This window comes from Thunnus maccoyii, chromosome 17 (assembly GCF_910596095.1).
Source record: "Thunnus maccoyii chromosome 17, fThuMac1.1, whole genome shotgun sequence".
Classification (NCBI taxonomy): domain Eukaryota; kingdom Metazoa; phylum Chordata; class Actinopteri; order Scombriformes; family Scombridae; genus Thunnus; species Thunnus maccoyii.
Window position 1 is genome coordinate 2951999 of NC_056549.1, and position 14736 is coordinate 2966734.

The following is a 14736-nucleotide window of genomic DNA, read 5'->3' on the forward strand; positions in this document are numbered from 1 at the left end:
TTTTTTGTGGAAAAAACACATCAGACACAAATTATTATTCAAAGTAGAGTATTTTATATACATCTTAAAACACCTCAAGAGGGACTCTTTAAGGAATAAAGAAAACAGGAAAAAAAGAAAAAATTTAGTTAATATCCCGTAAATAACCAAAAATAGGTAAAATAGAGACAGTGTTCAATTGGTACACTTCCAATCAATCAGTCCCAATTGCTAAGCTACCATAAGCTGAGGTCTTTTAGTCCGTTCACAGCAGGTCAGCCAAACATGCAAACATGTTTCATCTCCAGAAAAAATAAAGTTTCCAATAATAAATGACTGATGAATAAATATTAACTCAAGTCGAAATGGAAATCTATAAACAGTACCAAATTACACAAACAATTAATTCCTGGAAACTTTTCAGAAATTAATAAGAAATTATAAGAATCATGGACCTTTAAAAAAAAGCATAACCAAAAACTCAGATGGCGTGTCCTGGTGGTCCAGTGGTTAGGCAAAAAAAATCCAACAGATCCACAGATATCCAAAACAAAGAATGCAGATTCAATAACATATGGGTCATCATCCCACCACCCTCCCTTGAGAAGTGTACAAAACTTACGTTACAGAATGCTTTATACCTTAACAATGTTAATATTGTTGTGGTGTATTTACCTTCATGTAGAGAACAGAAGTTAACTTGGGGTGTAGTTGAAAGAGAAATTAGACAGTGGAAGAGAAGATATTCTTCAAAGAGAGGGTTTGTAACATGCATCTGTGCAACATGTGCAAGATGCAGCACTATTACAGGCTGTGAAACCACACAGCATATCATGATGAATTTTGGCATCATAGTTTTTTAACATAACCTTGTTAAGTTACTTGCCTGGTTACCTGCCTATATACATAATATACCAAATTATCACTGTTTAATATTTCCAGCCGAGACTGTGAGAAAACTACAACACATCATCATTATTTCTACTTTCCTGCTCTGACTGTGGTAAAACAGCGACGTCTCACTCTCTCCCCGGAGTAATCCTTCTCCTGCTGAAAGTCAGAGCAAATTCTCTTTTGCTCAGTTAGTTTTAGTCCTCAGTTAACTCTCAGTGTGATTCTGAGACACTTGATAAATATGGGCCCAGGGTCAGAGTGACTTATAACACCTGTTTTTTTTACGTCTTTTCTGCATCAAACAGCTCATGTATCACAAATCTGTAAAGTGCTGACTTCAATGAAATCCACAGATAATCAGTTTGTAGTCAGTTAAGAGATTTAAGTGAAGATGACAAAATCCAGATCCAGACTCCGGTCCAGATGGATCATCAGGATACAGCTGATCCTCTCTCAACACACACTCCTGGATGTTCACTCACATTCTTATAGAGATCATCACTTCCAGCTGAGGAGAGAAGAAGAAACAACAGAGGTCATAAATCAGTGTTTAGTGAGACTCACTTCATCAGCTGTCAGTCAGTGATGCAGCACATCCAGAATGAAGAGCAGCAGGGACTTCAGTCCTGTTCGGACCAGAAGTGGAACAGCTGTGAAGCATAGCAAGCTTCTTTTCAGCTCTCATGTTAACATGTTGGAGTGAAATCACTGAGTTCCAAGCTCACAGACCTGCAGAGACTTTTGGTATCAAGTCTGTTTACTCTGCATATTTCACTGAAGTACACAGAGGAAATAAACTGCTAAGTCATGAACACATCATTACTGCAGAAACAGAGACATTCACTCATCAGTTTACTGATGGATGTACTGTGACAATCAGTATGACAATCAGTCAGAGCTCTCAGCTTAACACCTGCTATGATTCCTGGACTTCTGCAGGTTCTGGTCTGTATAAAGACCACATGGTTACTGTTAGAGCCATTTGTATCTATGACTGTGTTAAGGTCACTCCCTGGTTGCCACAGTAGGTGGCGTATTGGACAGACGCATATGGCAATGTATATGTAGAGGAAGAGGCAATTACTCCTCAGGTGTGCTGCTTACCGTGAGAAGCACACAGTTTTTTTTACCGCCGTTTAGAGGCTAATCTTTAAGCCTTTTTGTTGTTTTCATGCAAGTTATAGATATAAGTGTATGCATAGCACGTTGATAAATAAACACATCTGAAGCACAAGTCCGAAGATGTTTGATTTAGTACATGGAGCTGCTGCATGACGACGCGTCAATTACATGTCCCGGTAACAGCCCCTCACTGTGGCTTAGGTTTTTTTTGTTTGTCGAAATCAAGTCACTACAGGTACTAAACGTAATGATGCTTCTGTGAAATCAGAGCCAGTGATTTCCAGGCTTCAGTCAGACTGATCTTAGAGCTCTGACAAAGATGAACTGATCAATTCTTTAGTATTGAAATGAGAGAACAAACACTTTCAGATCAGATTTGATAGTACGACAGTTTGATGATGAGGACCACTGTCTCTATACATCCTGTAAGGCAGTCAGCTGTAATCCAACTTTATTTCCTGAAGACAAGAACACAACAACAGTCGTCTTCACATCAACTCAAACACATGATCACAACAAGCCTCTGGCTGATCTGACTGGCTGACTGTTCTCTTGCTCTTTCTCTGTCTTTCTGTCCGATCCTGAAGTCTGTCACCATTCTCCTTTCACAGTTTCAGTGAGGAAAGCAGCCACTGAGATTGTTGGAGGTTCACCAGGAGATACTGGATCTTTGCTTTGATACTAAATGTGTTTAATACAATGCTGCTGAAACCAGCACGGACTGACTCCAACTCTCCACTGACCTCAGATACTCCAGTCTACAGTGTGGACTCTTCTTCAGATCAGACAGTAGCCTCATGATTGAATAATGCAGGTTGTTTCCTCTCAGATCCAGATCTCTCAGATGGGAGGGGTTGGACTTCAGAGCTGAGTCCAGAGAAGCACAGCTGATCTCTGACAAACTGCAGCCTTTTAAACTGAAAAAAGGATAAATTATGTCACTTTAAAAGACAAAGTTCCTCCTTGAGATCATGTTTCATGATCTGTTCAGAGCTGCAGAGGGTTTAGAATCTAGAAGTTTAGAAAATGGAATCTCCAAACACCTGAACCCAACAGGATGCAGGTTAAAAACTGTCAAATAAAAACAGTGAAAAGAGCTCTCATTATAAATAATATGTTGCCACTTCAATAAAGACATAGTGACTTCACATCTTAAATTCTGCAGTGAATCCATCAATACAAACTCATGTTGTGCAGCCAAACACAAGTAAAAATGCAAAAAGACTAAAACATGACAGCTATATTTTTGGCTTACATGTGCAAAAACTTGAGCAAGAATAAGAAAAGACCTGCATCACTTGCAAGTGTATGGGAGCCTGTAGGGGACTATATTAAAATGATGATGTAAACTTGAAAATGTCATTCTACAATAGCATTATAATTTTCTACATATGAATGCGTTATTTGAGTAAAAATGAAAATGCAATAATCCAATTTGCATTTTAATATACTCATATGGGCATTCTATGGCCATATTAAAATGAAAGTGGAAAAGCTGCTTGACATTTAATTTTCAAAGTCATACCCCACTGTACAGTAGACAATGCTCAAATGTTAATTCGGGTCAAGGCGGGTCTTCAGTTAGGACGTCACTTCTTCGCTCAGTGATTTGGTTCATTAACATTTATAAGTTCTACTGCTGTAGGATGACTGTTAATAGGTCACTTTATCAAGTTTTAAAATTTTTTCATATGATTCCCAATATGTGGTCAGTTTATTCAAATAACAAGAGGAGGGAGATGGAAAGGGTAAGGGTAAGAATATCAGGGTCAGAGCCAATCAGAGGCAGAGTAGGGGCCGATCTTTGCGGAACATCGCCATCCTAGGAAAAAAAACACTTACTGGACATACTCAACTGCCCCACAATGCACAAATGTATTTTTAGAGCTGGATATCGGACCAAAAATGGCGCACATTCAGTTCAATCAGAATTATTCGGCTGGTTCTAGGAGAATCTGAAGTCCAGTCAATTAAAAATATGGGGGGGGGGGGGGGGGGATTCATAACATTATCATAACATGTAATATGAAGTTGGAATGCACTACATACACAATTTGATGTTATACTTAGTATGAATAGTACATCAGTATGCAACTCTGAATACAGCCAGGAGCTATTCACATCACGGTTTATGGGACAGTCGTGACTCAAGGCAGCTAATATAGCAGATAGCATCTACATTACTTTTAAACTTTTTTGGTGCATGTTGTAATAACTTGATTTCCACAAAGTAGACATTTTACACATCATGCTGCTCTAACAGAACCATTTACAACAAGTAACCACTGCATACACACAGCACAGTGCACATGTACACGTTTACTGAGTAAAGGTGCAAATGCAAAGATCAATCTCTGGATTTCAAGGATCAATTATTGATCATTCAAGTAAGAATCACAATTAATCGGAAAATCTATTTTCTCATCCAGCCCTAAAGTTTAAAGGATGTAAACTCATTACACCTGGATCCAGCAGGATGCAGGTTAAAAAACTATCTAATATAAAAGACAAAAAAAAAACAGTGTTTAAGAGGTTCAGAGTGAATTATACAATATCGATTTCTGATGTTATATGAAGGTTTCAAATATGCAGCGCAACATTGTTCTGACACAGTCAATGGACTAAACCACTTAAGAAGAAAATAGACTTTACCATTAAGATACTCAGTATGGATCAATATAATATCAGCTTTATGTCTGCAGTTTAGTGTCACCACGACTTTAACATCATATTCATTTTGGCACAGAACTAACAGAACTAAAAATGGTGTCTGACCTCAGAGTCTCGAGTCTACAGCGTGGACTCTCCAGAAAATCACACAGCAGCTTCACTCCCGAATCCTGTAGCTTGTTGTCACTCAGATCCAACTCTCTCAGATGGGAGGGATTGGACTTCAGAGCTGAGGCCAGAGAAGCACAGCTCATCTCTGACAAACTGCAGCGCCACAATCTGCATAAAGAATAAATGATGTAGATAAAACCCATTTATAATACAATCAGATGTGTTCAGGTTTTAATTGTGTAGTTCAACGTTACTATGTTCTCATCAATGAACTTTTCTCGAAAATGAGTAGAATGACTTTGTCATTGTGTTATTGTGGATCATCATAATGTCAGCCCTCTACAAACATCATCCAATATCACCACAACATTCAGACACCTATTAATGTCAACACTGACTCATAAACAATACTTAAATTTCTCCATTGATCTCTCTGTGGCCCACTGTGTATAAATGGTAAATGGAATGGTAAATGGACTGTACTTGTATAGCGCCTTTCTAGTCTTCCGACCACTCAAAGCGCTTTTTACACTACGAATCACATTCACCCATTCACACACATTCATACGCTGAATGGTACAGGGTCTACCATGCAAGGTCCCAACCTGCCCATCAGTGAAAATCTAATCATTCATACACATCCACACACTGATGGCACAGTGTGTGTGTGCGTGTGTGTTCTAAAGGATCAATAAAAAAATAATAAAGAATTTTTTTTTCCTTCAGCAAGTAAACTTCATCAACTTAAATATTTGTTGATAAGATTGTTGATAAGAAGTACATCTATTAGGTTCAGTTGTAAAACATTAAGATCAACAATAGTAACAAATCAGTGAACTGACCTCAGAGTCTCCAGTCTACAGTGTGGAATCTCCATAAAATCACACAGCAGCTTCACTCCAGAATCCTGCAGCTTGTTGTCACTCAGCTGCAATGCTCTCAGATGGGAGGGGTTGAACTTCAGAGCTGAGACCAGAGAAGCACAGCTTATCTCGGACAAACTGCATGACATCAATCTAAATAAAGAATGTATGATGCAGATTAAAATACATTTATAATCGAATCAGATGTGTTCAGGTTTTAAATGTGTAATTCACCATTACCCTGTCCTAATCAATCAGTGTGTTTACATTCACTGTAGTTACCTGTTTACTGTAAGTCCTTGTGTACATGCAGCAGGTCAGTGATCAGATTTCTCCCCTAAACCTGAACTTATTCTGGAAGCAGGGCTGGAGCTTTTCCTCACAATGTGAGAGTGTCTAAATTTAACAAATATTTAAATGTTCAGGGCTTGAAACCAACGTATTTAGACTTCTACAGGCTGCTTTGTGTTAGTTTCAGTTTTAGTTGGACTTAAGATGGATTTATTTTAAATACAAGGACACATTGCTTCGTGTAATGATCTCTGCTTTCATCCAGCTGCTCTGCTGTTCCTTCATCTGTCTGCAGTCATTTTACCTGCACATGTTCACATGTAAAAAGCTGGTACATGACAGAGAAATCAGAGTTCTACAGGAGAAGTCTACCTGTGGATATCAGGTTTCTTGTTTGTTGTTGTGTAGATAAAATTTAAATTATAATCCAATCAGGTGTGTTCAGGTTTAATATGTGTAATTCAACATTACTGTGTCTCATCAATGAGCTTTTCTCTAAAATGAGTAGAGTGACTTTGTCATTATGTTATTGTGGATCATCATAATGACAGTCTTCTACGGACATCATCCAAATGTTACCACAACATTCAAACACCTATTCATGTCAAAACTGATTATAAAAAGATACTTGCAAAAGACCTGCATTGATCTCTCTGTGTCCCTCTGTGTGTGTGCGTGTGTGTTCTGAAGGATCAATATCAATGATAGGACACCATTCATTAAACACATTAAAATAAACATGAGTGATTTTTTTGTTTTGATCTTTAGCAAGTAATCTTGATCAATTTAAAACAGATATTAGTTGAGAGGATCTTCTGTATAAAGATGTAACTCCAAACAGAAATGAAAAACATTAATTTACTTTAACAACTAACAGTGGGCATTTTTTACAGTTTCTTGAAGAATCAGTCATCTTTTATATGTACAGACTAAATTTTGTACAGTATAAAAAATGAAAATATGGGAAAAAAATACTTCATGGATGTAAGTTATGGATGTAAATTAATTAGTTTCAGTTATTAAACATAAGATCAGTAATAGTAACACACAGTCAGTGAATTGACCTCAGAGTCTTCAGTCTGCAGTGTGGACTCTTCAGAAAATCACACAGCAGCTTCACTCCTGAATCCCGCAGGATGTTGTGACTTAGTTCCAACTCTCTCAGATGGGAGGGGTTGGACTTCAGAGCTGAGACCAGAGAATCACAGCTGATCTCTGACACCTTGCAGTCCCACAATCTGAATAAAGAATAAATGATGTAGATTAAAATACATTTACAATCTAATCAGATGTGTTCAGTTTTTAAATGTGTAGTTCAACATTACTATGTCCTAATCAATGAGCTTTTCCTTAAGATGAGTAGAGTGTCTTTGTATCGTGTTATTGTGCATCATCATAATGTCAGCCTTCTACAGACATCATTTAAATGTCACCACAACATTCAGACACCTATTCATGTAAACACTGTTTTCATAAAATGTTGCAGAACTCAGTCAAGTCTGTAACTAGAGGATCAATATGGAATCAGACATGTTGGACTAAAAACCTGTTCATTATTTATTACATGACCTCCTTCCTGTATTTGATAGTTTAGTGGGTATGTATAATTAAAACATCTTATTTTTGGCATTAATCATTCCTCCTGTCCATACTGACTGTAAAGTGGTATCTTCTTAACACAGCTACACTGTAGGAAATGACTTCATAAGTTCAGCTGCAGCTACTGAGGCTTTGACAGGCTGGTAGACACCCACTTGATTTGTCTAACTCAAAGTTAAAATTCCCTCTTAAGTTATGATCCCTCAACTGCAGCTCAGCAAGGAAACACTGACGAAACACAAAGATACTTACTTGATATGTGTAACTCAGACTTCTGAAGCCTCATATTAGTTTAAACTTGGGAAGTAATTTTTACACAGAAGACTGTGGATTTTGAATTCCTGAAAAAAATTAAATTCTACTGATTTGTACTTGGGCAAATCCTGAAAATGTATGAACCAAACATTTGAAACTTCAGTGAAGGATTTGAATTGAATATATAGAAAAATACTACAAAATCTATAGTCAGTGAAATGACCTCAGAGTCTCCAGTCTACAGTTTGGACTCTCCAGTCCAGCAGACAGCAGGTTCACTCCTGAATCATGCAGGTCATTAGAGCTCAGATCCAGCTCTCTCAGATGGGAGGGGTTGGACTTCAGAGCTGAGGCCACAACTTCACAGTGAGTCTCCGAGAGTCCACAGTGAGAAAGTCTGTCATGAAACATATATTCCAACATATGTTATCATGAAAGAGGACACTTTATATTTACTACATTTGATGACAAGACAGTTTGAGATTCCCTATTTTGATTAAAATTTGCTCTTCACATCAGTGGTTCAGCTAATCATTCAAAGCAAATCAATTTTTTTTCTCTGGGGCATTCTATTCCTTTAATGAGAGAGTGACAGTTTAGAGATAAAAGGAAACAAGAGGAGACAGAGACAGGCAATGACATGCAACAAAGGTCCACTGCCTGAATTGAACAGTAGACATTGCGGTTATATGGCATGTGTCTTAACCAGTGGGCTACCAGAGCACTCCTAGTCCAGCTAATCGTATCTCAGTGTGTTTGAATGAAACATCATAACTCTCTCTCATACCTGCAAAATTTTTGTTTTGCTTTAATTTTGCAGATGAAGGGAGAGAAAATGGAAATACATTGAGGCTTCCATAATGAGCACAGTCTGTCTGTATGATCTGATCCCATGTCTGTCTCCACAAAAGTTATCATCAGGCCATCTTGATTGGAAAACCATTTTTACTGTCTACTATTTTTAATTTGACTCAGAGATATTTTTACTCAGTTCGATTCAGTGAACATTTAGTTGAGAAAGATCATCTCTCTTTGCTGGCTACCTGCTGCTGTCAGCTTCACATCGCTAAGCAGGGAAATTTAGTTGACAAACACAAATGAAACAAATGGCTTGACAACATTAGACCTGTACATAATGAAATATTAATGTAATTAAATATTTAGATGTGCATGACAGATGACTGCATCAAGTTTAGTTGTCAACATTCTTTTCTGAGAATCTGAAAAACTGATTCAGCACAAAAACAGAATTAACAAACCAGTAAGAGTGAATTATTTTTAACATGATGTCATCAGAAAGATGTTATCAAGGTCATAAATGCCTGAGCAATGGGACATGTGGAGCAAATGAATTGCCATTACTCAATTAGGGGAGGTTAAAGTTATGGTTTTGTCTTAAAAATAAACTCATCGTCATACAGTCCCTGCAATCAGGTGATTAAATTTAAGCAGCTTATATCAATGATCATTTACTATTTCTCACCAACAAGAGAGAATCACTTCAGAGTTTCTTTATGCGACAAACAGAATATAAGAAAGGCAAGACTATGTAAAATGACTTCCGTCTTTAAAATAAAAAGTTGAGAAATAAAAGGCACCATCGGTTCAACACACTCAGGGGTTGTGTCGCGTATGACCAGTAGTTAACGGAGGCTATGTTGGTTATTGTTAGCAAACTTTAGACATTGTTGTATATCTGACATTACTGAATCAGTTTGTTGATTTGCTGATCACCCATGCTCACAATAAAATGGCTCATAAACCATTAAGAAAAAAAATGATGATGAAAGCAATTCTCTCTGACCTCAAAAATCACCTTTGGAAAATGATACAGATCTTATTTTAAACTCTTAATCATAGTGGTAAAAAAAAAACAGTGTCTGTCTGATTATATATTATTTGTAGAACCTGATAATAACTTTACTACATTCACTGATAACTGTAAAATACTGATATATGTGGTGATAAAATGCTGCTGTGATAAAACCTCAACCGCAACCTCTAAAGTCCTTCAATTGCTTTACCAGGTTTCGAATGACACCTCCATCACCCATAGGAAGGTAAATAGAAGAAAAAACTGTAAAATCCAATTATTACTAGACATATATAGAGTAACTGTGTTCATTACCTTAACAGAATTATTTGCACTCACAACTTTTGAAACAACTCAAGAACATCTGGGAGTAAAGATAACTGACATATTATTTTGGCTGTAAATAAGTAGAGCATAAAGAGTTTTATATTATTTATATTTGAAAAATTAAACTAATGTTAATAACATCTGGACTCACTGAGCCTTTCTGCAGTTCCTCACAGCTGAGATCAGTCTCCGTGCTCCCTCCTCTGATGTGTTGTACTTCTTCAGGTTCAACTCATCCAAAGCCCCCTCTGACATCTGCAGAATGTAGGCCAGAGCTGAGCATTGGATATCAGAGAGTTTCTTCCTTGACCTGTTCTCTGACGTCAGGAACTTTTGTATCTCCCAATGTGCTGAGTGGTCGTTCATCTCCATCAGACAGTGGAAGATGTTGATGCTTCTATCAGGGGAGATATCACAAGTGTTCATCTTCTTCAGCTTGTTGATGACTCTCTGGATGATTATTGGTCTGTTCTCTGTCTGACCCAGCAGGCCTCCTAAGAGACTCTGGTTGGACTCCAGAGAGAGGCCATGAAGGAAGCGAACAAACAGGTCCAGGTGGCCATTTTTACTTCTGAGAGATTTCTTCATGGCTCTCCTCAGGAAGTCATCCGGAGATGGAAAATGGTAATCGTATCTGTCATCATCATCATCGTCATCTTCATCATCATGATCATCACCATGATCATCATAATCATAATCATAATTATCATCTTCATAATCATCATCTTCATCATCATCATCATCATCTTCTTCTTCTTCTTCTTCACAATCATCATCTTCATAATCATCATCTTCATAATCATCTACATCATGCACATATCCCAGGAAGTCCTCCAGAGTCTCTGTGTTGCTGTTGGTGTAACAGTGGTACATGTAGACTGCAGCCAGAAACTCCTGAACGCTCAGATGAACAAAGCAGTAGACTGTTTTCTGGAAGATCACACTCTCTCTTTTGAAGATCTCTGTACAAAATCCTGATAACACAGAGGCCTCTGTGACATCAAGACCACACTGCTCCAGGTCTTCTTGGTAGAACATGATGTTTCCCTTCTCCAGATGTTCAAAAGCCAGTCTCCCCAGCTTCAGAAGAACTTCCCTGTCAGTCTCAATCAGCTCCTGTGGACTCGTCTCATGTCCCTCATCATACTTGTGCTTCTTCCTCTGTGTCTGAACCAGCAGGAAGTGTGAGTACATGTCAGTCAGGGTCTTTGGCAGCTCTCTTCTCTGGTCTGTAGTCAACATGTGCTCCAAAACTCTAGCAATGATCCAGCAGAAGACTGGGATGTGACACATGATGTGGAGGCTCCTGGATGTCTTGATGTGTGAGATGATTTTTCTGGACAGCTCTTCATCACTGAATCTTCTCCTGAAGTACTCCTCCTTCTGGGCATCAGTAAAGCCTTGTACTTCTGTTACCCTATCAACACCTGTAGGAGGGATCTGATTGGCTGCTGCAGGTCGGGAAGTTATCCAGACGAGAGCCGAGGTAAGCAGATTACCCTCGATGAGGTTTGTCAACAGCACACTGACTGATGACTTCTGTGTGATATCAGACACAACATCATTGTTCTTGAAATCCAGTGAAAGTCTGCTTTCATCCAGGCCGTCAAAGATGAACAAAACTTTACAGACAGCAAGCTTCTCTGCTGTGACCTTCTGTAATGTTGGATGGAAAACATGGATCAGCATGAGGAGACTGTACTGCTCATCTTTGATCAAGTTCAGCTCTCTGAACGAAAGCAGAATCACAAGACTGATATCTTGGTTTTCTAAGCCCTCTGCCCAGTCCAGAGTGAATTTCTGCACTGAGAAGGTTTTTCCAACGCCAGCAACACCGTTTGTCAGAACGACTCTGATGTCTTTCTGTTGGTCAGGTAAGACTTTAAAGATGTCGTGACACTTGATTGGAGTGTCATGAATGGTCTTCATCTTGGAAGCTGTTTCAAGTTGCCTCACCTCATGTTGGGTATTAACCTCTTCGCTCTGTCCCTCTGTGATGTAGAGCTCAGTGTAGATCCTGTTGAGGAGGGTTTCACTTCCTGCTTCATCAGTTCCTTCAGTCACACATTCACATCTCCTCCTCAGATTGATCTTATGTGCATTTAAAACCTCCTGCAGACCACTATCTGCTGAAAGAGAAGAAAAAAAGTCAAAAGAGATATGTCTCACTGCATTAATTTTCAGTAGGATAGAGGAGGTAGATTCCTGTCCTGTTTTCAGAGATGATGACATCAGCAGACAGATCTTCAGTCTTACATTGTACAGTGCTGGTCTGACGGTCTGTCTGCAGTCCACAGCTTGTTCTGGATTTTCCTCCACACTGGGGACAGAAGGACGCTCCTGATAAAGCAGACTGGTCCCAGTATGAGGTGATGCACTGTCTGCAGAACCAGTCTCCACAACTGATAGAGACTGGATCCTTCAGGACGTCCTGACACAAAGAACAGCAGGACAGCTGCTCCTCCACAGAAACATCCCTCCTCTTCCTCTCTCTGTGGAAATTAACATATTCTTTATGACACATCACATTAGTGGTGGTCAACCGACAGCTCACAAGTTGCATGCAGCTCTTTCCCTACATAAACCCTACATAACAGACTGTAAGTAAGAAAGAATTTTCTTCAATTAAAAATTTAAAGTCAGCACTTAGCTTCAATCGATAATGTTAAAAACCACAAACGAAGCCAGAAATCTTGGTGTAGTCATGGACTGAGACCTGAATTTCAACAGCCACATTAAGACAATTACAAAGTCAGCCTACTATCACCTAAAGAATATATCGAGAATTAAAGGATGTGTCAGCAAGATTTGGAAAAACTCAACTACTGTAACAGTGTTATACAAATAAACTTGCCTTGCCTAAGTATTTTGATTTCTTTTCTCTTCAGGCTCTGGGCTTCAGCACATTGAGTTTGAAATAAAATATAAAATTAAAATATATACTACAATTGCCAGGATTCAAAGGTAATTAGACAAAAACAATAATGCACTAGCAAAGGCAGACAAGAAGAAGAAGAGTGCAAGCAAGTAAACATTGATGTAAACAATGCAGGATTCAAAACATTAGGTTGAAAAGGTTGCTTTGAAAGCTTTGTGAATGTTTCATGGGGAGGGAAATGGATTCAACACATTTGTTAGACCACAAGAATTCACACACTTGTTTTGGTAAGTAAGTCCATGTAAACATGACTTTTGTTTGTTAACAAGAAAACTCCACAGGGCTCCTTTAACCCTCTTTGAGCTGTTAAAAGTCAGGAAACATAAGTAGGAGGCAATTGAGTAAAACAGAAAAGTCCACTTGTGAAAAATATGAGGCTGCTGCTCTTTTGTCTTGTGTTGTGGTGCTCAACAGAGAGCTCTGGTACATATCTTCATAATGCATTTTTTCATTGTGTTTGTCTCTCACACTGTTTCTGCTATAATCTCTCTTTTACAGTTTTTACTTTTCCCAAACATTGAATGTCAAACTCAGTTTTCTCTGCTGCAGTGGTCAGTCTGCATCAGCTGCAGCAGGCTGTTTGTATACATTTCCATTACCACTTCCCATAGTTTGCGCCTTTAAACAGGAACGCGTTAAGACACATTCTGTATTGCATGAGACCAAACATTCAGTTTTATTCCATTTTACCTGCACAAAACCCTGGTGCAGTCTTTTAGTTTAGACAGACACAATTTCACTTGTTACTAAATCCTTACTAAATATCACCCTGTGTTACCTGCTACTACTTTTGATTTTTTTAAATATTAGTTGAAGCAAGTAATAAACATTTCAAAACAGCAATCAAGCACTCTTTCCACAAAATTAAAGCTATAAATGAGGAAATAATGCTGTCAGTGCTCAAACAACAAAAAGAACAGTTACTATATTAAAAAAAACAGAATTATAAAAGAATATTGTTGTAATGTGGGTTATCAAATGACATTAAAAACTGAATCATCTTCAGGTCAGTTTACAGAAGAAACAGTCTCTTACTTTGTGTCTGAGGGTCCAGGTTCATTACTGAAGCTTACAGGAATACCTTTAGACCAGTCACTCTTCATAGACCGACAGCTGGATATTAGACCCTCTGCTCCGTCCTCCTCTTCCTCAAAATCATTCATCTTCTGGAGTCTGACAGGTAAACCAGTAACACTGGAGACACACACATACACAGTATAATAAGCACACTCCTTCCTCTCAACTTCGTAGCTTCTTATTAGTTTACATAACTTAAACTACAACCATGTGTGTTTTCTGGCCATCACAAAGATAAACTTTGACTCTGGTTTAAATCCAACAAACAGACTTCAGATAAACATCTGTGGGTACATCTCAAGTCTCTTATTTGAGCTATCCTCCCTCCTTGTGCCTCACCTGAACCGAAATTTGTTCCTGGTGCGCCATTTTGACAGGCGTCTCAAGTCTCTTATTTCTGCTCCGAGGAGCGAGGAAACACAAGAGCAGCCTTCACTGGAAGTCTTTTACCAGCTGACATGCCCCCTTATTGGATCTCAGTTATTGAATGGACACTGCAGCTGATCAGACTGATCTGATACATCACTGCAGTTTCATACCGAAGTGGAGACAGATTACAGATTGTATCAGCCACAAAGTTGTATGTTTTATTTGTTTTCTGATTCATCATCTAGTTAAAAAATCTGTTAATTGTTGGTCTGATCAATAAAAGAACCATAAACAACTTTCTTCATTTATTAGAAAGATTTTACTTTTCATGATGTTATTTCCTCCATTAAACTGTTTCTTGCTGACAGACAGACTCTCAGTGAATTAAATTGTACCTATATTAACAGTTAAACACGTTTATATTTTAC

The 14736-nt window shown here is 38.3% G+C and overlaps 1 protein-coding gene across 1 annotated transcript; it reads right to left on the bottom strand.

Moving 5' to 3' along the window:
* Nucleotides 1-63: 63 nt before the first annotated feature.
* On the bottom strand, nucleotides 64-14293 carry LOC121881950 (NACHT, LRR and PYD domains-containing protein 14-like). Its single transcript, XM_042389811.1, has 12 exons — nucleotides 14279-14293; nucleotides 13898-14056; nucleotides 12181-12416; nucleotides 10741-12053; nucleotides 10626-10685; nucleotides 10076-10548; nucleotides 8008-8181; nucleotides 6995-7168; nucleotides 5619-5792; nucleotides 4771-4944; nucleotides 2739-2912; nucleotides 64-1381 (listed from the first exon to the last, which is right to left on the bottom strand). Exons 2-12 carry the CDS (start codon nucleotides 14023-14025, stop codon nucleotides 1372-1374), a joined length of 3090 nt encoding a protein of 1029 aa, XP_042245745.1. The 5' UTR covers nucleotides 14026-14056; nucleotides 14279-14293; the 3' UTR covers nucleotides 64-1371.
* Between the last annotated feature and the right edge of the window lie 443 nt (nucleotides 14294-14736).

What these genes read in the sequence shown, in the direction of transcription:
- LOC121881950 (XM_042389811.1), bottom strand. Translation starts at nt 14,025, where the DNA reads ATGAATGATTTTGAGGAAGAGGAGGACGGAGCAGAGGGTCTAATATCC. An exon ending in CCTGGACCCTCAGACACAAA is followed by an intron (nt 12,417 to 13,897) that starts GTAAGAGACTGT and finishes TAATTTCCACAG; the next exon opens with AGAGAGGAAGAGGAGGGATG. An exon ending in TGATTATGAAGATGATAATT is followed by an intron (nt 10,549 to 10,625) that starts ATGATTATGATT and finishes AGATACGATTAC; the next exon opens with CATTTTCCATCTCCGGATGA.